At 36.1% G+C, this 16,896-nt stretch overlaps 1 protein-coding gene across 5 annotated transcripts in view; it reads right to left on the bottom strand.

Annotated features, from left to right (window-relative positions):
• The window catches only part of ZNF236 (zinc finger protein 236), a 219,578-nt gene that overhangs the window by 79,267 nt on the left and 123,415 nt on the right, over positions 1–16,896 (bottom strand). For all 5 annotated transcript variants that reach the window (XM_069094982.1, XM_069094979.1, XM_069094983.1 and 2 more), the window contains 2 exons: positions 10,927–11,075; positions 1,472–1,575 (listed from right to left, as the gene is read on the bottom strand). In XM_069094982.1, coding sequence (XP_068951083.1) covers positions 1,472–1,575; positions 10,927–11,075 — 253 coding nt within the window. The remainder of the gene's footprint in view (positions 1–1,471; positions 1,576–10,926; positions 11,076–16,896) is intronic.

Below are 16,896 nucleotides of genomic sequence, written 5' to 3'. Positions count from 1 at the left end.
CACGTGTATATATGCATACACATACATATTTTTTTTTAAAATATAAAACAAGTTAAAATTTACCTAAATCATTCTTAAGAAACAGGAACTAAAGCAGATTTATATGGTAATTACTGATGGAAAATAAGTGGAAGTAATTCCAAACTGTTTTGAGCAATGGCAGTATTACTGCAATAAGTGTTTCGACTTCCAAATTATAAATAACACAAGTGAAGAATTTTACAAACTCAAGCACTATATAAATGGGAACTATTCCTATTATGATGAATAAAGGTTGTAGCAGAATATTTGGTAGTTAAATTTAAGAGTACTGACTCTAAGTTTCAATGATATGTACTGGCTGTTCAACCCTGGGCAAATCACTTAACTTCACAATGCCCTAGGCAACTTTCTAAGCCTAAATTTCTGAGAAAGTGGCAAGTTTTATTGTTAGAAAGTGTTTCTTCATTTCAACAGTGAAATTACAGATCTGAGTCAGAGTTCTAGCTGCAATGGGCTAAGCCAACTGGATGTCCAAACTAAGTTAGTCATTAATATGGTAAGCCTCTGAGAGTTGAGGTTGCCCGACCTAGGTTTGAAATGGAGCAGGTCAAATCTTCCCTATTGATCAGAGTGAGACCAGCCTGCAAGTAGCCCATACTTCCAACATGGGCAAGACTGGGCAAGGCCTAGTCGTCATCATCATCATCACTGTTATTGTCATCATGGTCATCATTATCATCACCACCACCACAACAACAACTAGCATTTCTATAGCGCTTGAAGACTTGCAAAGCACTTTATTAAAATATAAAATAAGTATCTCATCTGATCCTAACAACTACCATGGGAGACAGGTGTTATTATATACTCATTTTACAAATGGGTAAACTAAGGCAGAAAAAGGCTAAATATCTAGCTCAGGGTTGAGGTTGGACTTGAACTCAGGTCTTCCTGACTCCAGGTCTAGCATTTTTTACATCATATCACCCAGGGAGGAAAGAAGAAGAGGAAAAGGAAAGAAGTCACAGGTTTGGGCAATAGCACCTACCTCACAGGGTGGTTGTGAAGATCAAATGAGAAAATATTTGTTTAAAAAAAATCTACTTAGCACATATTAGGTGTTATATAAAATACTCATTCCCTTCCCTTTCCCTCATATCCAAATACTTCGTCACTTATAGCCAACCTGTTGAGTGACACAACCAAGTCTCACTAAGTACAGAGTAACTCGTCATCAAGGTCATACTTGAAACCTTACTAAACTTAATTTGGCAGAACTTGTAGTCTGCTGGCACACTCTTTAAAGGGTCAACTCCCTGCCATGATAAAATATTCGTGCGTGTGTGTGTATACATACATGCACTCACAGAGACACATACACTGATGTAAGGAATTGAATCCTCAGAAAAAGACACAGTATATATTATCTCCCCCCAAACCCCCACCAATTAAACAAATATTTAATTAAGGGAAACAGTCATAGGTATACCTGTAGGCTCGCCTACTTTGATCCTCACTGTCCTCAAGAAACTGGGGTCGCTGAGTTTGTAGTTCCAGCTCTTCTTGTGAATGTTCTTGAATCAAATGAGTTGTCTAAAATTAAAAGGCTTAGATCAATATAAAGACAAAATCAGAAAGCAGGCTACTTAACTACCAGTACAATATTTACTATCTCTGTCCCCTAGAGTAAGTCATTTAATATCACTGAATCTCAACTTTCTCATTTATAACACTGTGCCCTGGGGGTAGATGCTTGGGTAGGTCTTCAAGTTCTAAACTTAGGATCCTTTGAAGAAAAATTAAATAATCTGTAAACAATTTCACAAAGTATGTAAATGAGTCTATGAAGTAAAATTACCATATTCTCACACAATTTAAATGTTAAGATCATCCCTCTTATATGCCTCAAGTTGTACTGTGACTAGGCTCCATAAGATTGATTTTTAACATTTTCTTGTCCCTCACAAGAACTGAATAGAAGAAATTTAAGAAATAACCAGAGTGGTGGCTGGAGATCTGTGGTCCCATCCTAGGTAGGACACAGAAAAAGAAAAAACCTAGAACTATTTTGGGTAACTTCAGAATGTCAATATTGGCTGGCAGTACACAACTTACAAACGGGTTGCATACTTTAAAAAAAAAGAGAGTTTTTTGTTGTTTGCAACTTGGAACACATTTCATATAACCTTAGCTTCATTTTTGTTTGTAAATCCTTTTATTGAAGGATTACTAACTTTTGACACATTTCTCACAGTGACTATTTCAAATCTTTCATTTTCTCAAGTTCAGATGCCCAACTCTGTACCTCATTATAGGCTATAAATATCTGATTTTATTGAGGAGACTGAAGACATCTGAGATGAATACTCTAAATTCCCCTCTAAACTTCCAAACTTTAAATCTTCTCTGATCTGCTATTTCTCCTTTCCTCTCATCTCAAATGAATGAGTACCTCTTCTTGCTATGGCAAATAGATCCACCTCTGCCCCTGGATCTCATTCCTTCCCACTAGACTGTTCTTTCAATTAATCTCCCTTTCTCCAATGCATTCTTATTCTCTCCTTTAACACTGACTCCTGCCTACAAACATGCTTAAATCTCTATCATAAAACAAAATCACGTTCAGTTCCATCCTACCTGCTTAATCAAACTTCCCCATCACATTTCATTCCTTCCCATTCATTGATAAGCTTCTATAAAAAGTAGCTTATGTTTACTGTCTTCACTTTTTCCCCACCTAATTCTTCACTCACTCTTTTGAAATAACAGCTTCTTTCTAACACTCTACTGAAACTGATGTCCAAAAAGTCATTAGTGGATTAACAGCCAAATCCAGTTGCCTTTTTCCAGTTCTACCTCTTCATGTCTAGGCAGGGGCTGTCACTGTTGACCAGTATCCTCATCCCTTCTTAATAAACTTTTCACCTTTGACAGCAGTGTCCTATTTCTCTTTCTACCTCTCCAAAGCCTACTTTATCTTCTCTTGTTAATTGACTTTCTCTACTCTATTTCTCCCCTCAATTTAGAAGTCCTCCAACTCTACCTTCTTCTGCTCCCTTGATGAGAGTATGAAGATGAGAATGTAGAACATTCTCTCCCTTAATCTTTTCCATTTAAAAGGTGATTCAATTATTACTTCAACACAGACCTCCCCCATTTAGAACCCCAGAGAGATCAGGAACTCCAGATTTGGATTTCCACACTTTCAAAATGTCTATATCATTTTTGATTCCTTCTTCACATATAGTCTATTACCAGAGTTTATCAACTGTGAAAAATGATTATTAATAACCAATATCTTGGAGATTCAGAGCTCCTCCTTCCCCCTTCCAAAGTCCTGACTGTAAGTTCAGTCTTTTTAAGGAGTTAAGGCTGGTCTTTAAGTGAAAAGAAGAAAAAAAAATGTTCCTTAAACTCAAATCACTCTTGCTCTCATTGACTGGCCAATAACAGGTCCCAGACCAAGCCTAATGTGGTCATTGTTTGGGCCCTGATTGGCTCAACATGAATGTAAATAGCAATTGCTTCAGTTTTGGACAGAAACCCCTGAGGGTTGTCCCTTCCCAGATCTATTTTTTTAAGACACCATTTTTTGCTTCATTTCTTATTAAGCCTTAATCAGTGAACAGGCTTTGCCTCAAGTCAAACTAAGACCTGTTAATGCCCTTAGCTTGTAAAGGCCAAGGATCCCCAATGCATCCTGGGCCATCTCCAGTTGTCCTGATTTGTATCTGGCCACTGCGCCCAGACGGCTCCAGAGGTGAAAGTGAAGCTGGTGACTCTGCATGATCCTCCCTCACTTAAATCCAATTCATTTGCATGTCATGGCATCATGTTCCTGATGTCATGGTCCTCCTCTGTGAGTAGAAAAAGATCTTCCCACTAGGGCCCAAACTGGAACTGGACAGCTGGGCAACACAGCTAACTTTCTTTCTTTCTCTTCTTTCCCTCATTCCACATATGGTATCATACCCTTACCTGCAGGTGCTCCAATCAAAGGGAATGTGATCTACTCAAGCTTGGTGGAGACAGATTCTTTTGTCTAGGTTATAACCCAAGGCTGGGAGTGGTCTGGTATATTTTCCCTGGGTAAAATGATGATGGAATGACATCAGTCCTTTTTGGGAGGGTACATAAACTGTGCAACCTAACCCAAAAGGGAGCTCAGTTTTGACAGCAGTTTTGAAGGGGTGCTTGCCAAAATAAATGTGCATGCTACCTAATTCTGTTTGCCTTTTTTTTTTTTAGCCCATTCTTTAAGGTTGACATAACCCATGTGATACTTCTCATTCTGAGCTTTCTTCTTTCTATTCCCATTAATAATATCCTAATCCAGACTTTTATTGAACCTTAACTAAATTATTTCAATAGCTTCTGAACTAATCTACCTATTCCTGGTTTTGCTCCCATTCAAAATACAGTATCTTTGCAATATTCCCAGATTAAACTTTTTTATGTAAAGATCTGGTCACTTTAAGCCTTTACTCAAAACATTCTGAGATTCCCTACTGCTAAATGAATAAAATCCCAACTCCTTAGCCCAGTATTAAGGCCATTTAAATCTGATTCCAGCCTACCCTTCTAGCATTTCATGTGCAACTCAACCAGATTAATATCTGTTGTATTGGAACACATTCCAAACTTTCCAGGCTCTGTGTCTTTGCTAATAATTCTTGGAATGCTTTGAACCACTCCCATCCCTATTCCTATTCCTGCCTATTAAAACCCTACCCAGTCTTCAAACCCCAGTTCAAATATAACTTCCTGAAAAATTCACAGAATCATTAAGTATGAATGAACCTCAGTGAACATTTTAGTCTAAAACATTCCTAAAAATCAATCTCTTCTCTAATAAACCACACAAATCATCATTAAAGTAAGCAGTTTCAAGATCTGAAGTCTGGAAGGAGTCAATCAGGAAGTCCATTTAACCTTTAAATTGCCCATTAAGAAGCTTTACAAAACAAAAACAAACCTAACCCCGCTCCTCATTCCATTGATTTTTGTACTCTGAAGCTAAGAATGTTTTTGACTGTTTTAAGTAAATTTTATTGTATTTTAAAATTGTTTGATTTTAGGGAAGGGAGAGCAATGGAGAACAAATCTAACCCTTTTTCTGCATGACAGTACTTCAAACCCATTGCAAACCAGAAACTGATTGACAGATAATCTATCAGTTCTGTAAGGGGTAATTTGCAGTGAAGTTTCCTCATTCTGCAAATTCAAATCTAGAGTGGCTTCAGCATCCACTAGGCCTAAATTTAGAAGTCACCTGACCTTGCAGGAATCTGGGACTTAGAGTAATGGAGACCCTCCCCTGTGCCACCTCAGCACAAGACATGCCAAATAAGGACAGAAGTGCTTTCTCAAATGTACATTGGGTGATCTACTGTTTTGTTATTCTGGTATTTGAGATAAGATTGCCGCGCTTACATTGGACACCTAACTTCCAGCCAATGGAATAAAAGGTCATGAGGGGGGTGGGGAAGAATTCTGTTAGGGCTTTATAACTTCACCATTTCCTTTTGTAAATTGGAGTGTGGCCCTTTCTCGAGATCTTATTAAACCATTCTTTTCTGCTTCCTGACTTGAGAAACCTCTGCGCATTATTTGGGTGAGGATTTCTGTTGTATGTACTTTTTGGGGTGCATACTGTTCCTTCATTTTACAGCTGAGGAATCTAAGGCCTAAAGAATTTATGTAACTTGCCCAAGGTCAGAGCTGGCTTTTGTTTTGTTTTTCTTTTTTTGTTTTGTTTTGTTTTTTTTTTGAAGCAAATGGGGTTAAGTAACTTGCTCAAGGTTACATGGACAGTTATTTCTGGGTGTGGTGCAAAGTATCTGAGCCCAGATTCGATCTCCAGGTAATCCCGACATTGGGGCCAGTGATCCCACTCACTGTGCTACCTGGCCACCCCCAGAGCTGGATTTCCACACAGGATTTTCCCCACTATATTATGCTGCCACTTGAAAAAAGCAGCTAGGTGGCGCAGTGAATAGAGCATCGGCCCTGGAGTCAGGAGGACCTGGGTTCAGATCCGGCCTCAGGCATTTAACACAAAAACTAGCCTTGTGACCTTGGGCAAGTCCCTTGCAAATCATTTAACCCCAATTGCCCTCCAAAAAAGCGAAAAAAGAAAAAAAACTATGGGTACCCATCCTTTCTCTCCTGAGCCACATTGCCAAAAAGACAAGGAAAAAAAAAAAACTTTTGCAATTTGAGCATCCCCCTTTGCTTCAAATGATCTTTAAATGGCTTGGATTCAAGATTCTTCACCATCCCAGTAGCACTCTTTTGGAAGCTTGCAATTTCATCAAATTCCAGAAACGAACACAATACTCCAAACACAGTTGGATCAGGGTATTATATATCAGGCTTATCATGTCCTTGTTTCTAGATACTATGTATGCCTCTTGATTCCCCTGTCTCAGGAACTTTCTTGACTGCCAGGGCACATGTGACTTGTATGAGCTTGCAGGCCTCTAAAATTGTTAAGATATTTTTCTGACAAAACAACTAAATATTCTGGCATGCCTCTATTTTTTACTACCAGTTTTTTTTTTAAGTATTCAAGTTTTAAGACTTTACATTTAGCCATACTACATTTCATCTCAGTAGATCAGTCAAGCATTCTAGACTGTTTGTGAGTTGACTCTCCCAGCTTAGTGCCATCTGTCCTAAGTTTGCCATCACCCAAATCTTTATCAAAAATAAACACTGATCACTGGTGAATGCCATTGGAGACCTTCAAAAGTAATATTAGTCACCTATTTTTAAGGTCCAGTCATTGAATGGTTCTGAATAAAATGAACGATACTATCACCTAGCCTTATTTCTCCAACTTTTCCAAAAAATAGCACAAGATATTTTATGAAATTCTTTCCCAAAACCAAGGTAAATAATAGCTATAAAAGTCCTCTGATCTATCAGCTTAATTGGAATTGGAATGGATTTGGAATTTGAAATGATTTAATGATGAAGTTGTGTTAGCTATTCATTATCACTATCCTTTACTAGATATTAACTTTACCTTTATTAATACATTCTGGGAATTTGCACCAGGAATCCAACTCAAGCCCAATGGCTTGGAATGGCATTTGTACACTCCATTTTGATATATTTTTAAAATACTGGACATTTGTCTTTGTACAACCTGGCTTTTTTTGCGTTTTCCTTCAAAACCCCCCCCTACAGTCTTACTCAGCTATAATGTGTACAAGTTAAATTATATGGCATGAGATGGAAATAGGATAGGAAAAGATGGAAGGTATGATGCATGAGGAAGATGTCAGGTCAGATATATCCTTCCCCGCACTCCTCCCTTACCCCCCAACTAAGCTTTAGTACTCCTGGTTTTCTTATAATTTCCTTTTTAATATTCTAAAACATCACTGCCTCTAATTATTTTGCTTCTGTGCTTGTGCCTCAAACACATTCAGAATTGTCTGCTCCTCAAAAAGGAAATCATGCGATTCTTCCAATGATTATTTTAGAAACACTGCTGACATACTTTCTTATCCTGGTATCATAAGAGCTTTATTCCTCATAGCAAAAACACACAAAAAAGTCTTCCAGAGCACATAACAAATACTGATTTCTGTTATTTTTCTAATTTTATCTATGTAAAGGTGGACAATTCCATTACTTGGCATTTTGAAAGCCTAGTATTGTTAGTAGTGGTGCTACAGAGCAGTCAATGGTGATATGCCAGGTGATAAATCTTATTACAAGTCTAATACTATCTTTGGAAGAGCTCCTAACATTCCTATGGAACCATGGCAAGCTTATCTATTCATCCAGTGATGTACCTACCCTTTGCTCTCCTCTTCTGTACATGTTTTAAAAAATCAAGTTGTGTCATGAGTTCTCTTTATGTATTTCCCTTTTTCCTTCATGAAATGTTTCTTTGTGTCTTCAGAATTTACTTGTTCAGAGTTTCTAGCCCTCATAAGCTGATTTTCCATATAGAATTTCAGGCTGTGGAATTACGTCTATCCTCTCCCTTAAAACTCTGAAATCCATCCTCTAATCTAGGGTGAGTATTAGAATACAGAAGAAACTTCTCTTTTTCTCTATTGCAAAATCTATCCTAGCAACTACTTTCTTCTGATTGATGAGTATCAGATCCAGAGGAGAATATCCCCTTTTTAGTTCCTCCACTTTAGAGAATGAAACTGTCACAAATGTAAGACAATAAATTATTAGCTACTGTACTTCTGGCAAAGAGAAAGAGCTCCAGTAGGGCCCTGGATAACTAAAGTCTCCCATCATTACCAGCTGGTGCCTGGAATACTTAGTTTATATTCTATTTCCTGAAATTCTAATTTATTTCTTCATTCTGTCCATTCTATCTATACTATCAATATAGTATAACTATCTGACTTTGCTTATTTGATTTTTATCCAAATACTCTTTCCAGTATGCTCTCCTTCCTTCCAAGGTGTCCTCACCTGGAAATGATCTTTTCTTCCATAGACCTCAAAAAGGACTGCATATTGTGTCTAAACATTTATTATAAAACATCTATGGTAGAAGTACTGTTCTGAGCCCTGGAAGATATAAAGTAGCTGTTGCTAAGTCATTTTTCAGTTGTATCCAACTCTTCACGACACCATTTGGGGTTTTCTTGGCAAAGACACTGGAGTAGTTTGCCATGTCCTCCTCCAGTTCATTTTACCAATGAGGAAATGGAGGCAAACAGGGTTAAGTGACTTGCTTGGGGTCACACAGCTAAGTGTCTGAGGCTGGATTTGAACTTGGGAAGATGAGTCTTCCTGACTTCAGGCCAATACTCTATCCATTGTGCCACCGAGCTGTCCTGATATAAAGTAGACATACATAGTCAGTATTCTCAAAGAGTTACAATCAAGTAGGCCTGATATGATTTATTTGCTTTCAGATAGCTCTGTTAAGAAACATTTTTTCCTGGCATCAATTAGACATGCTTAAATTACTATTCCTATTCATTGATTCATTTCTTCTCTGTGGCCAAAAGGAAGAAATCCTACTGAATTTTCAGATGATTTCCCCAGTTCCTTCAAACACAATCCTTATATGTTCTTAAATTAAAGCTCTTCGGGGCAGCTAGGTGGCACAGTGAATAGAACACTGGCCCTTGGAGTCAGGAGGACCTGCGTTCAAATGCGGCCTCAGACACTTAACACAAAAATTAGCTGTGTGACCTTGGGCAAGTCACTTAACCCCAATTGCCCTACCTTCCCCCCTCCAAAAAGCAAAAAAAAAAAAAAAAAAAAAGGAAAGCTCTTCACCATTCTATTTTTACTTCTTTGGATATTCTCTAGCTTATCAATGTTCTTTCTAAACTTTAGCACCCAGAACTGAACATAATATTCAGTATAGCATGACTATCACCTCATTATAGGAGAAATGTGATTCTTTTAATGCAGCCTAAGATCATATCATTTTTTTGTACTGTCATACTACACATCTGAACTTGAAGATCATATAAACCTCCAATTCTTTTTCAACAAACTATGTCTCCTTCACCTTGAACTTAGTTCTTTGAACCTTAGTATAAGACTTTATTTTTATTTCTATTTCATTTTATCTGATTCAGTCCAATGTTCTAGGTACCAAGATTTTTTTGGCTCCTCTCATCCAGTGTGTCAGCCATCCCTTTCCAATTCTTTATCATCTGAAAATGTGACAGATCTTCATCTATAATAACTCTGTTCAAGATTGATAAAAATGTTCAACAACATAGGACTATGCACAGATATCTGGAGCAATTCTAGTTCAGGATAAAAGCTACGAAGATCAATATGATAAAAGAAGATATGTCATATTCAATGGCTATAGTCTATTTACTGTAGGCTATAGTCTATTCACTGTAGATTTATGATGGCCATATATAACTTAGAGTATTCACATGACAAACTCATTGCTTTTAAGTGACTGATAAATCAATAAACTTTTATTAAATGCCTACTATGCATCAGACACTACGCTAAATGTTGAGTGCTAAGGCATCTATTACAATTCATTATTTGTCAGTTCCATAAATCTAAAATAGAAAAAGAAATAATGAATAAGTATAAAATAAAAGGGTAGAAATATCTCCAACAAAATCTTCAAAAATTACCAAATGTGTCTCATTCTTAATATTGATAAGATTTCCCCCACAAGATTTTTAATACACTGTGCATCTTACTACAACATAAACATCTTGAAATTAACTTTAAACAGAAGATACCACACAGTTAAAGAGGTGAAACCTCTCCTAGGTTCCAAGGGAAGAAAAACTAAAGAACTACTATATTTTGTAGTTATATAAAAGATGCTGACAAGGTTATTTCTTCAATATGTTTCTTTCTAATTCTATTATACTGTTTTTAGAATATTTACTGAAAGCAAGATATACTTCTGGTGTTTTGCGCCTAGACAACACAACATAGAGCATGATGTAAGATGTGACAGGAAGAACATTTGCCTTGGAAATTAGAAAGGTCTAGGTTCAAATCCCATAACAGAATTTTACAAGCTGCGTGATTCCTCATAGGTCACATACTCCAGTTTCAGTCTCCTCATATTTAGACTTGATTACTACTGAGGTCCCTTCCAGGCCTAGATCTATGACTCATTAAAAAAGCTGCCAAACCTAGTTTTTAATCAAGAAGTGACTGCAGTATTGACATAAAAAAGGAAAATAAAAATGATTTAATGAAAAATTAATTAATTAATTAATTAATTAGGAAAATTAATTTTCTAGGAAATTAGGAAAACCTTTAAAATATAACACTTTAAAAATTTTACAAGTGATACAATCAGGTTTTTAGAAGTAAGATGTCTCTGTTTCTTTAATTATTTTTCTTTAGCATTGTCTGAATCTACCTAAATTTAATAAGGAAAAGATAATCTTGCACATATGGGAAAAGAAATAGATTTCTTTGATTAACCATAAAGTATTTTCCAATAAATACTCACTACATTAATAGTGTCTGTATTAGGAACTTGAAGCAGGTTCTGTTGATGAAAACTGGTTGAAAGAGCCTGAGATTCTAGTGTGCTGGAATCTTGTAGTTGCTGGACAGGTGGAAATTGATTCTGATTATACGTATCAGTCACAGCAAAACCTGTAACAGATTAAAAAAGAGGTGGTCCAAACAATCTCCCCAGTCCTCAGTTTCTATATTTGTAAAATAATCCTTAGCTGTTAAAAAATATATACTATTTTAATAGTAGAAGTTGTTAGGGTATTGTTTTGTTTTTTAAAGATAAGCCAACTCAATATTTCTAAATTGGTTTCAGAATTAGATATCATTAATTTAGGGAAAATAATACTGCAGAGGATAGTTTTATAGTAACAATATGATAAATGGAACATATGTTTCTGTTACAAAATTTGGACTGTATAAGCTCAAAACTTTATTTTACAGATACCTAAGATTAAAATAGGGAACTGTTGGGAAGTTGTTAGCCTGAAGAGTCATTTGTAAAGAAGAGAATCAAGATTAGGGGTCCTGATGTTGCATGTTATCAGAGCAACTCCTAAGGCTTATGGATAGAGAAGCAGGAATTTCACCAGGATATTGATGTATTAAAGACAACAAGGAGAAATCAAGGACAAATGAGCCTATAGGGGACCAGCCAGTGGCTCCATAATGAGAATCAAGGTTCATGAATGAAGCCTCCTTCTTGGCTGAGGAAGATAATTACAGATAAAATAAAAGAGCTAATGAAGTAGAAAATATCCTGGAATGTAAACAAGAAGATAGAACACAAAAGACAAACTAATGACGGGGGTCTTACATAGCCAGATTTAATAATACAAAATAATTGTTATCAAAGTTGTCTGGTATTGGGCAAAAAAAGAGAAATAGATCAATAAAATAGATATAACACACATACATCTAAATATAGACAAAGCATTATACTTGGCAAATCTATAGAAATAAAAACTGGGGAAAGGATATATTATTTGACATAAAAATAGAGAGAAAAACTGATTGTCAAATTGGTAGGAAATGAATTTGGACCTACATCATATGTCACTCCACATGGATGAGAACATTTTTTAAAAAATTTATGGAAAAAAATTTTTCAATGGAATGAAAATATTTATCTCACTGGTGGAAAGGGGAACTTTTAAAAAAATTTAAACAATTGCAAAAATTATTTGGGACAAGATGTCATGATCTACGTTAAAACAGAAAGACTGTATAACCAAAAGAAATAATTAAAAGAAAAATAACAGATTAGGGAAAACATGGCAAACATAAAAGATACAAATACCATTCATAAAGAAGGAACAGTTAAAAAGTCACAGTATTGGGGCAGCCAGGTAGCACAGCAAGTAAGAGCACTGGCTCCAGTGTTGGGATGACCTGGAGATCGAATCCCGGGCTCAGACCCTTAGCACCCACCCAGAAACAACTGGCTGTGTAACCTTGAGCAAGTTACTTAACCCCAATTGCTTAGGGGCGGCCAGGTGGCTCAGCGAGTAAGAGCACCGGCTCCAGTGTCGGGATGACCTGGATCAAATCCGGGCTCAGATACTCAGCACCACACCCAGAAATAACTGGCCATGTAACCTTGAGCAAGTTACTTAACCCTGATTGCTTTAAAAAAAAAAAAAGTCACAGTATTAACTCATAATCTACAACAGAGTGATTTTTCAAAGGATATGAACTATTCTCAGGAGAAGAAATACAAATTTTAAAAGGTATCTAATTATGCTTTTCTTCAATAATCACCAAGGATATACAAATTCAGTGCTGGCAGGATATTGGAGAACCTGGACCACTGGTATAACTGCAAACTCTGGTAGAATCACTTTATATAACATCATAGGCAGTAAATGGTTATGAAAATAAGTTTACCCTTTTATCCAGTAATTCCATTGTTAGGAATATACCCTGAATGTTTACAAAAGTTATTCTAGAAAGTTTTATATTCATAGATGTTCACTGAAACATTATCTGTGACTACACTCCCCCACTCTCCCAAAAAAGAAAAGCAAAAACAAATAAACTGAATGTCTAATAAAGTGGAAATGGCTAAAATCAGTTCTGGCATCTTAATGATTGAATTCTTAGGGTAATTAAAATCAAAATATGACACAGCGGAAAGAACAATGGATTTGGAGTTAGAACACCAGGGTTCCCAATTCCAACTGTGCCACTTATCCATTTGACCTTGAGTAAGCCACTTATCTAGGCTCCATGCTTCTCAGCTATAAAATAAGGAGGCTGAATTAAATAAATTTCTCAAGTTTTTTCCAGCTCTAAATCTATAATCCTAGAATACAAAAACATTTGAAATGAACTTAATGTAATAATGTTACGCTAAAAAGCAGACTCACAAGAAGGGAATAATAAACACTATGATCAGATGAAAGAAAGTTAATAAAAATTAGTAGAAAAAAATCCTGCCATATGAAAAAAAAATTCTCCCCATCAAATTAAAGTAACTCTGAAGTTGTGGCTATGGATCATATGGATCAGCCTGGCAAAGTTGATAAAAATGGAAAATGAAAAATTTTGGAAGGGCTGAAGGAAATTAGGCACATTAATATGTGCCTAGTGAAGCTATGAACTGGTATCTCCATTATAGAAAGAAATTTTATACTATGCCCCCAAAGTTAATTGACTGTGCATACCCACTGATCCAGACATTACTAGACTTATACCCACCCACCTACCCACAAAAAGTCAAGAATGAGCAAGAAGACCCAACATTTACGAAAACATTTATGTCAGCTCTTTGTGGGAAATGGTTGAAAAAATTAAGGTAAATGAATATAACTGAATACAATTTTACTAATAAAAATGGCAAAAGGGAGAGTTTTCAGAGAAACCCTATAAGACTTGTATGAACTGATGCAAAGTGAAGTGAGCAGAACCAAGAAAGCAATTTATATGATGACATTACTGTAAAACTAACAATGCTGAAAGGCTAAGAATATCTCATCAATGAAATGACTAATCATGATTCAAGAGTACTCATGATGTTTGTTATTCACATCCTAAGAGGTGAATGGAGTTAATATGCTGAATGACACATATCTACAAATTTGAACAATATCTGTTACACCTGGCCTCTGGGGGGTGTGAGGTTGGGGTGGAGTGTGAAAGAGGTATAGGAGTAAGGAAAAGAAAATACTCATGCATCTGTAATCTTGCCCATGTGGGTGTTCCCACAAATTATTACAAATTGCAAGGTATCCATGTTTACCCATACCATACATGTACACTTATAACTTCACCTGCAAGGATTCACATAACATGCTTGACAGTGGTAGTGAGTGAAGGGGGCTGAGGGTTGGGGTGTCATTCCTCATTTTCTCTTAAGAGCAGAAGAATAGCAGTTGAATATATAATCTACCTCCATCTTGGTCTTGCCACACAACTAGCCCATCTTCTTTTCTAATACATTTTTCAGATGACAGTTTTTACTCTGGTTTTTCTTTCAAGTTTCTTATTTATGTTGAAGTCTACTAACTCCCCCCACCCCACCCCTACGATGCCTCTACACTGTCCTCTCAGGAGTCTTCATCTTTTAATTATTCAGCAATAGCAGTATTCTATAGCTCACAGACAAACAATGACAACCAGAAGAATACTCATATTTTTAAAATGAGGTTTTGTTTCTGGGAGAAATTTTAAATTACTAAAGGAGCTTGCAATTTCCCAAAGACTTCCAGTCTGTTCTTCTCCTCTTTATTTAATTTAGGGCCTGACTTACTGTCCATCTGTAGTTACTTATCCAAGATTTATATAGTGATGGACAAGTTCTATAGGTAGTTAATATAATTGCATGTCATAGTCTTTATAACAGACACTTTTCATTCACTTGTTCTTTCCTGCATAGACAGTTAGATAAACCTCTTTTGAGAGTAATGTATCTCTTCCAAGAGGCTACCCGGCAACCAGCAAAATGTCTTACACATAGACCTATCTGGAGAACCTCATCCATCCTCAACATTTAATGTGTATCGGGATCCCTTTCATGTTGAATACCTTTGGCAAGTGCACATCTCCCCTAGTTTACATTTCATCTAATTCTTATAATTAGAGATTTGCTTAACAATAATAGTAAGTGGGGGTGGCTAGGTGGCACAGTGAATAGAGGCCCTGGAATCAGGAGGACCTGAGTTCAAATCTAGCCTCAGACACTTAACACAAAAATAGCCGTGTAATCTTGGGCAAGTCACTTAAACCAATTGCCCTACCTTCCCCCCCTCCAAAAAGCAAAAACAAAACAAAACAAAACAAAAAACCCAATAATAATAAGTATAATTTATATAGCTTTTGTAAGCACTTATAAGATTTGTAAGCACTTTACTTACAGCATCTCATCTGATCCTTGCAATAACATTGAAATGTAGGTGCTATCATTATTCCCATTTTATAGAAGAAGAAACTGAGGCTGAGAAAAATTAAGTGACTTGCCTAGGGTCACACAATCAGGAAGCATCTTAAGCACGATTCAAACTAAGTTTTTCCTGACTCTAAATACATCACTCTATGTCTACTATGTCACCTAGCCGCTTGAATATCAAACTTTCCTCTGTTGTTATATCTTTAATAGACTCATATGGTTTTAACAGAAGATACCTTGTTAAAAGATAGCTATCAGGGTGATTATTTTCCACTATCTAATCAAATGAATGTTGTTGATTTTTAATTACAAACAGTAAACACAGTGATTTTTTCCTACAAATTTCAATTACAACATAGTCTACAGTACAATATAACTTGAAAAAATCTGCCTCTTCCCTACTAATACCACATCAAGGATACTTTTTGATACATGGGTAGATTATTCTTAGTTTTTTAAAAAACAGGAAAATAAACACGGAATGGTAATTGTTGATGCTCTCTCCATCACCTTTGGGGAAGGACTATGAATAATATCTAATACTTTTTCATTTCTTTGATTTCCTCCAGATACCTTATGGATCAGTCCTTCAATGTCCTCATAACCGTGCAACTTTCAGCACAGGTATCTACATGGTTCAATATTACTTTTCATTTATCATCATATCCAGGACTGTGATAATAAGAGTCCAAGTGTGATAGCTCTACTGTATTGAGAAAGGGGGGAAGGAGAAAAACCTGTTTACAAAAATCCTTGTCTATCTTATCTATTTTTCTTCAATTATCCTTCTTCCATTTTTGTCCTTTATTGTCCTTAGGGAAAAGGAAGGGTAAAAGAAAGAAACAAGCATTATTATGGGTCAGGTACTGTGCTAAGTTCTTTATAAAAATAATGTAATTTGATCCTTACAACAACTCTGGGAGGTCAGTACTATTATTATCCCTATTTTCCAGTTAAGAAAACTGAGGAAGAAAGAGATTAAGTGACTTGTCTAGGGTAACTTAGTAAATCTGTGAAGGCACATTTGAACTCAGTTCTTCCCTACTCCAGGTCCATTCTCTATTCATTGCTTCACCTAGCAGGATGCCTGAGAATGCTTTTCTTTAATTGGGTTTCTTGCAAAACTTCCTCAAATTTCATCCTCTTATTACTTTTCTTTGGTTTATCAGGAGATACTGCTTGTAATGTTCAGCTCCTTAAGCTCTTATAGAGATGTTTATGTAACAAATAACTTGCTCCTTACTGCCATATCAATCTACCTGGAAAATCTGTAAAGTGTTTACTGACAAAAGTGCTCTTTAGATCATTATGGTCAATTTGTTACAGCAATTCACTTATATCAGCTGAACTTCTGTACGACTATGGTAATCTGTATCTATGTCCTTCCTTTTATCTATATCCCATTTTTTATCATCAATAACTTGAGTCAAGATGGATTTTAATTGCACACTATCTTATTCTCATTACTATTCTTTTTTTGTGTGGTTTGGTACTAACTGTGATCACTGTTTTGATCACTGATCTGACTTCATACAATGAGCTAACTGAAGAATGTTGCTTCCTGTTGGCTAAAGT

The sequence above is a fragment of the Petaurus breviceps genome, unplaced genomic scaffold, assembly GCF_028583685.1.
Source record: "Petaurus breviceps papuanus isolate PSGF00001 unplaced genomic scaffold, PetGlider_PUasm1.0 224, whole genome shotgun sequence".
Classification (NCBI taxonomy): domain Eukaryota; kingdom Metazoa; phylum Chordata; class Mammalia; order Diprotodontia; family Petauridae; genus Petaurus; species Petaurus breviceps.
The sequence above is the reverse complement of the archived record's forward strand: the minus strand, read 5'-3'. Positions and strand labels throughout refer to the sequence as shown.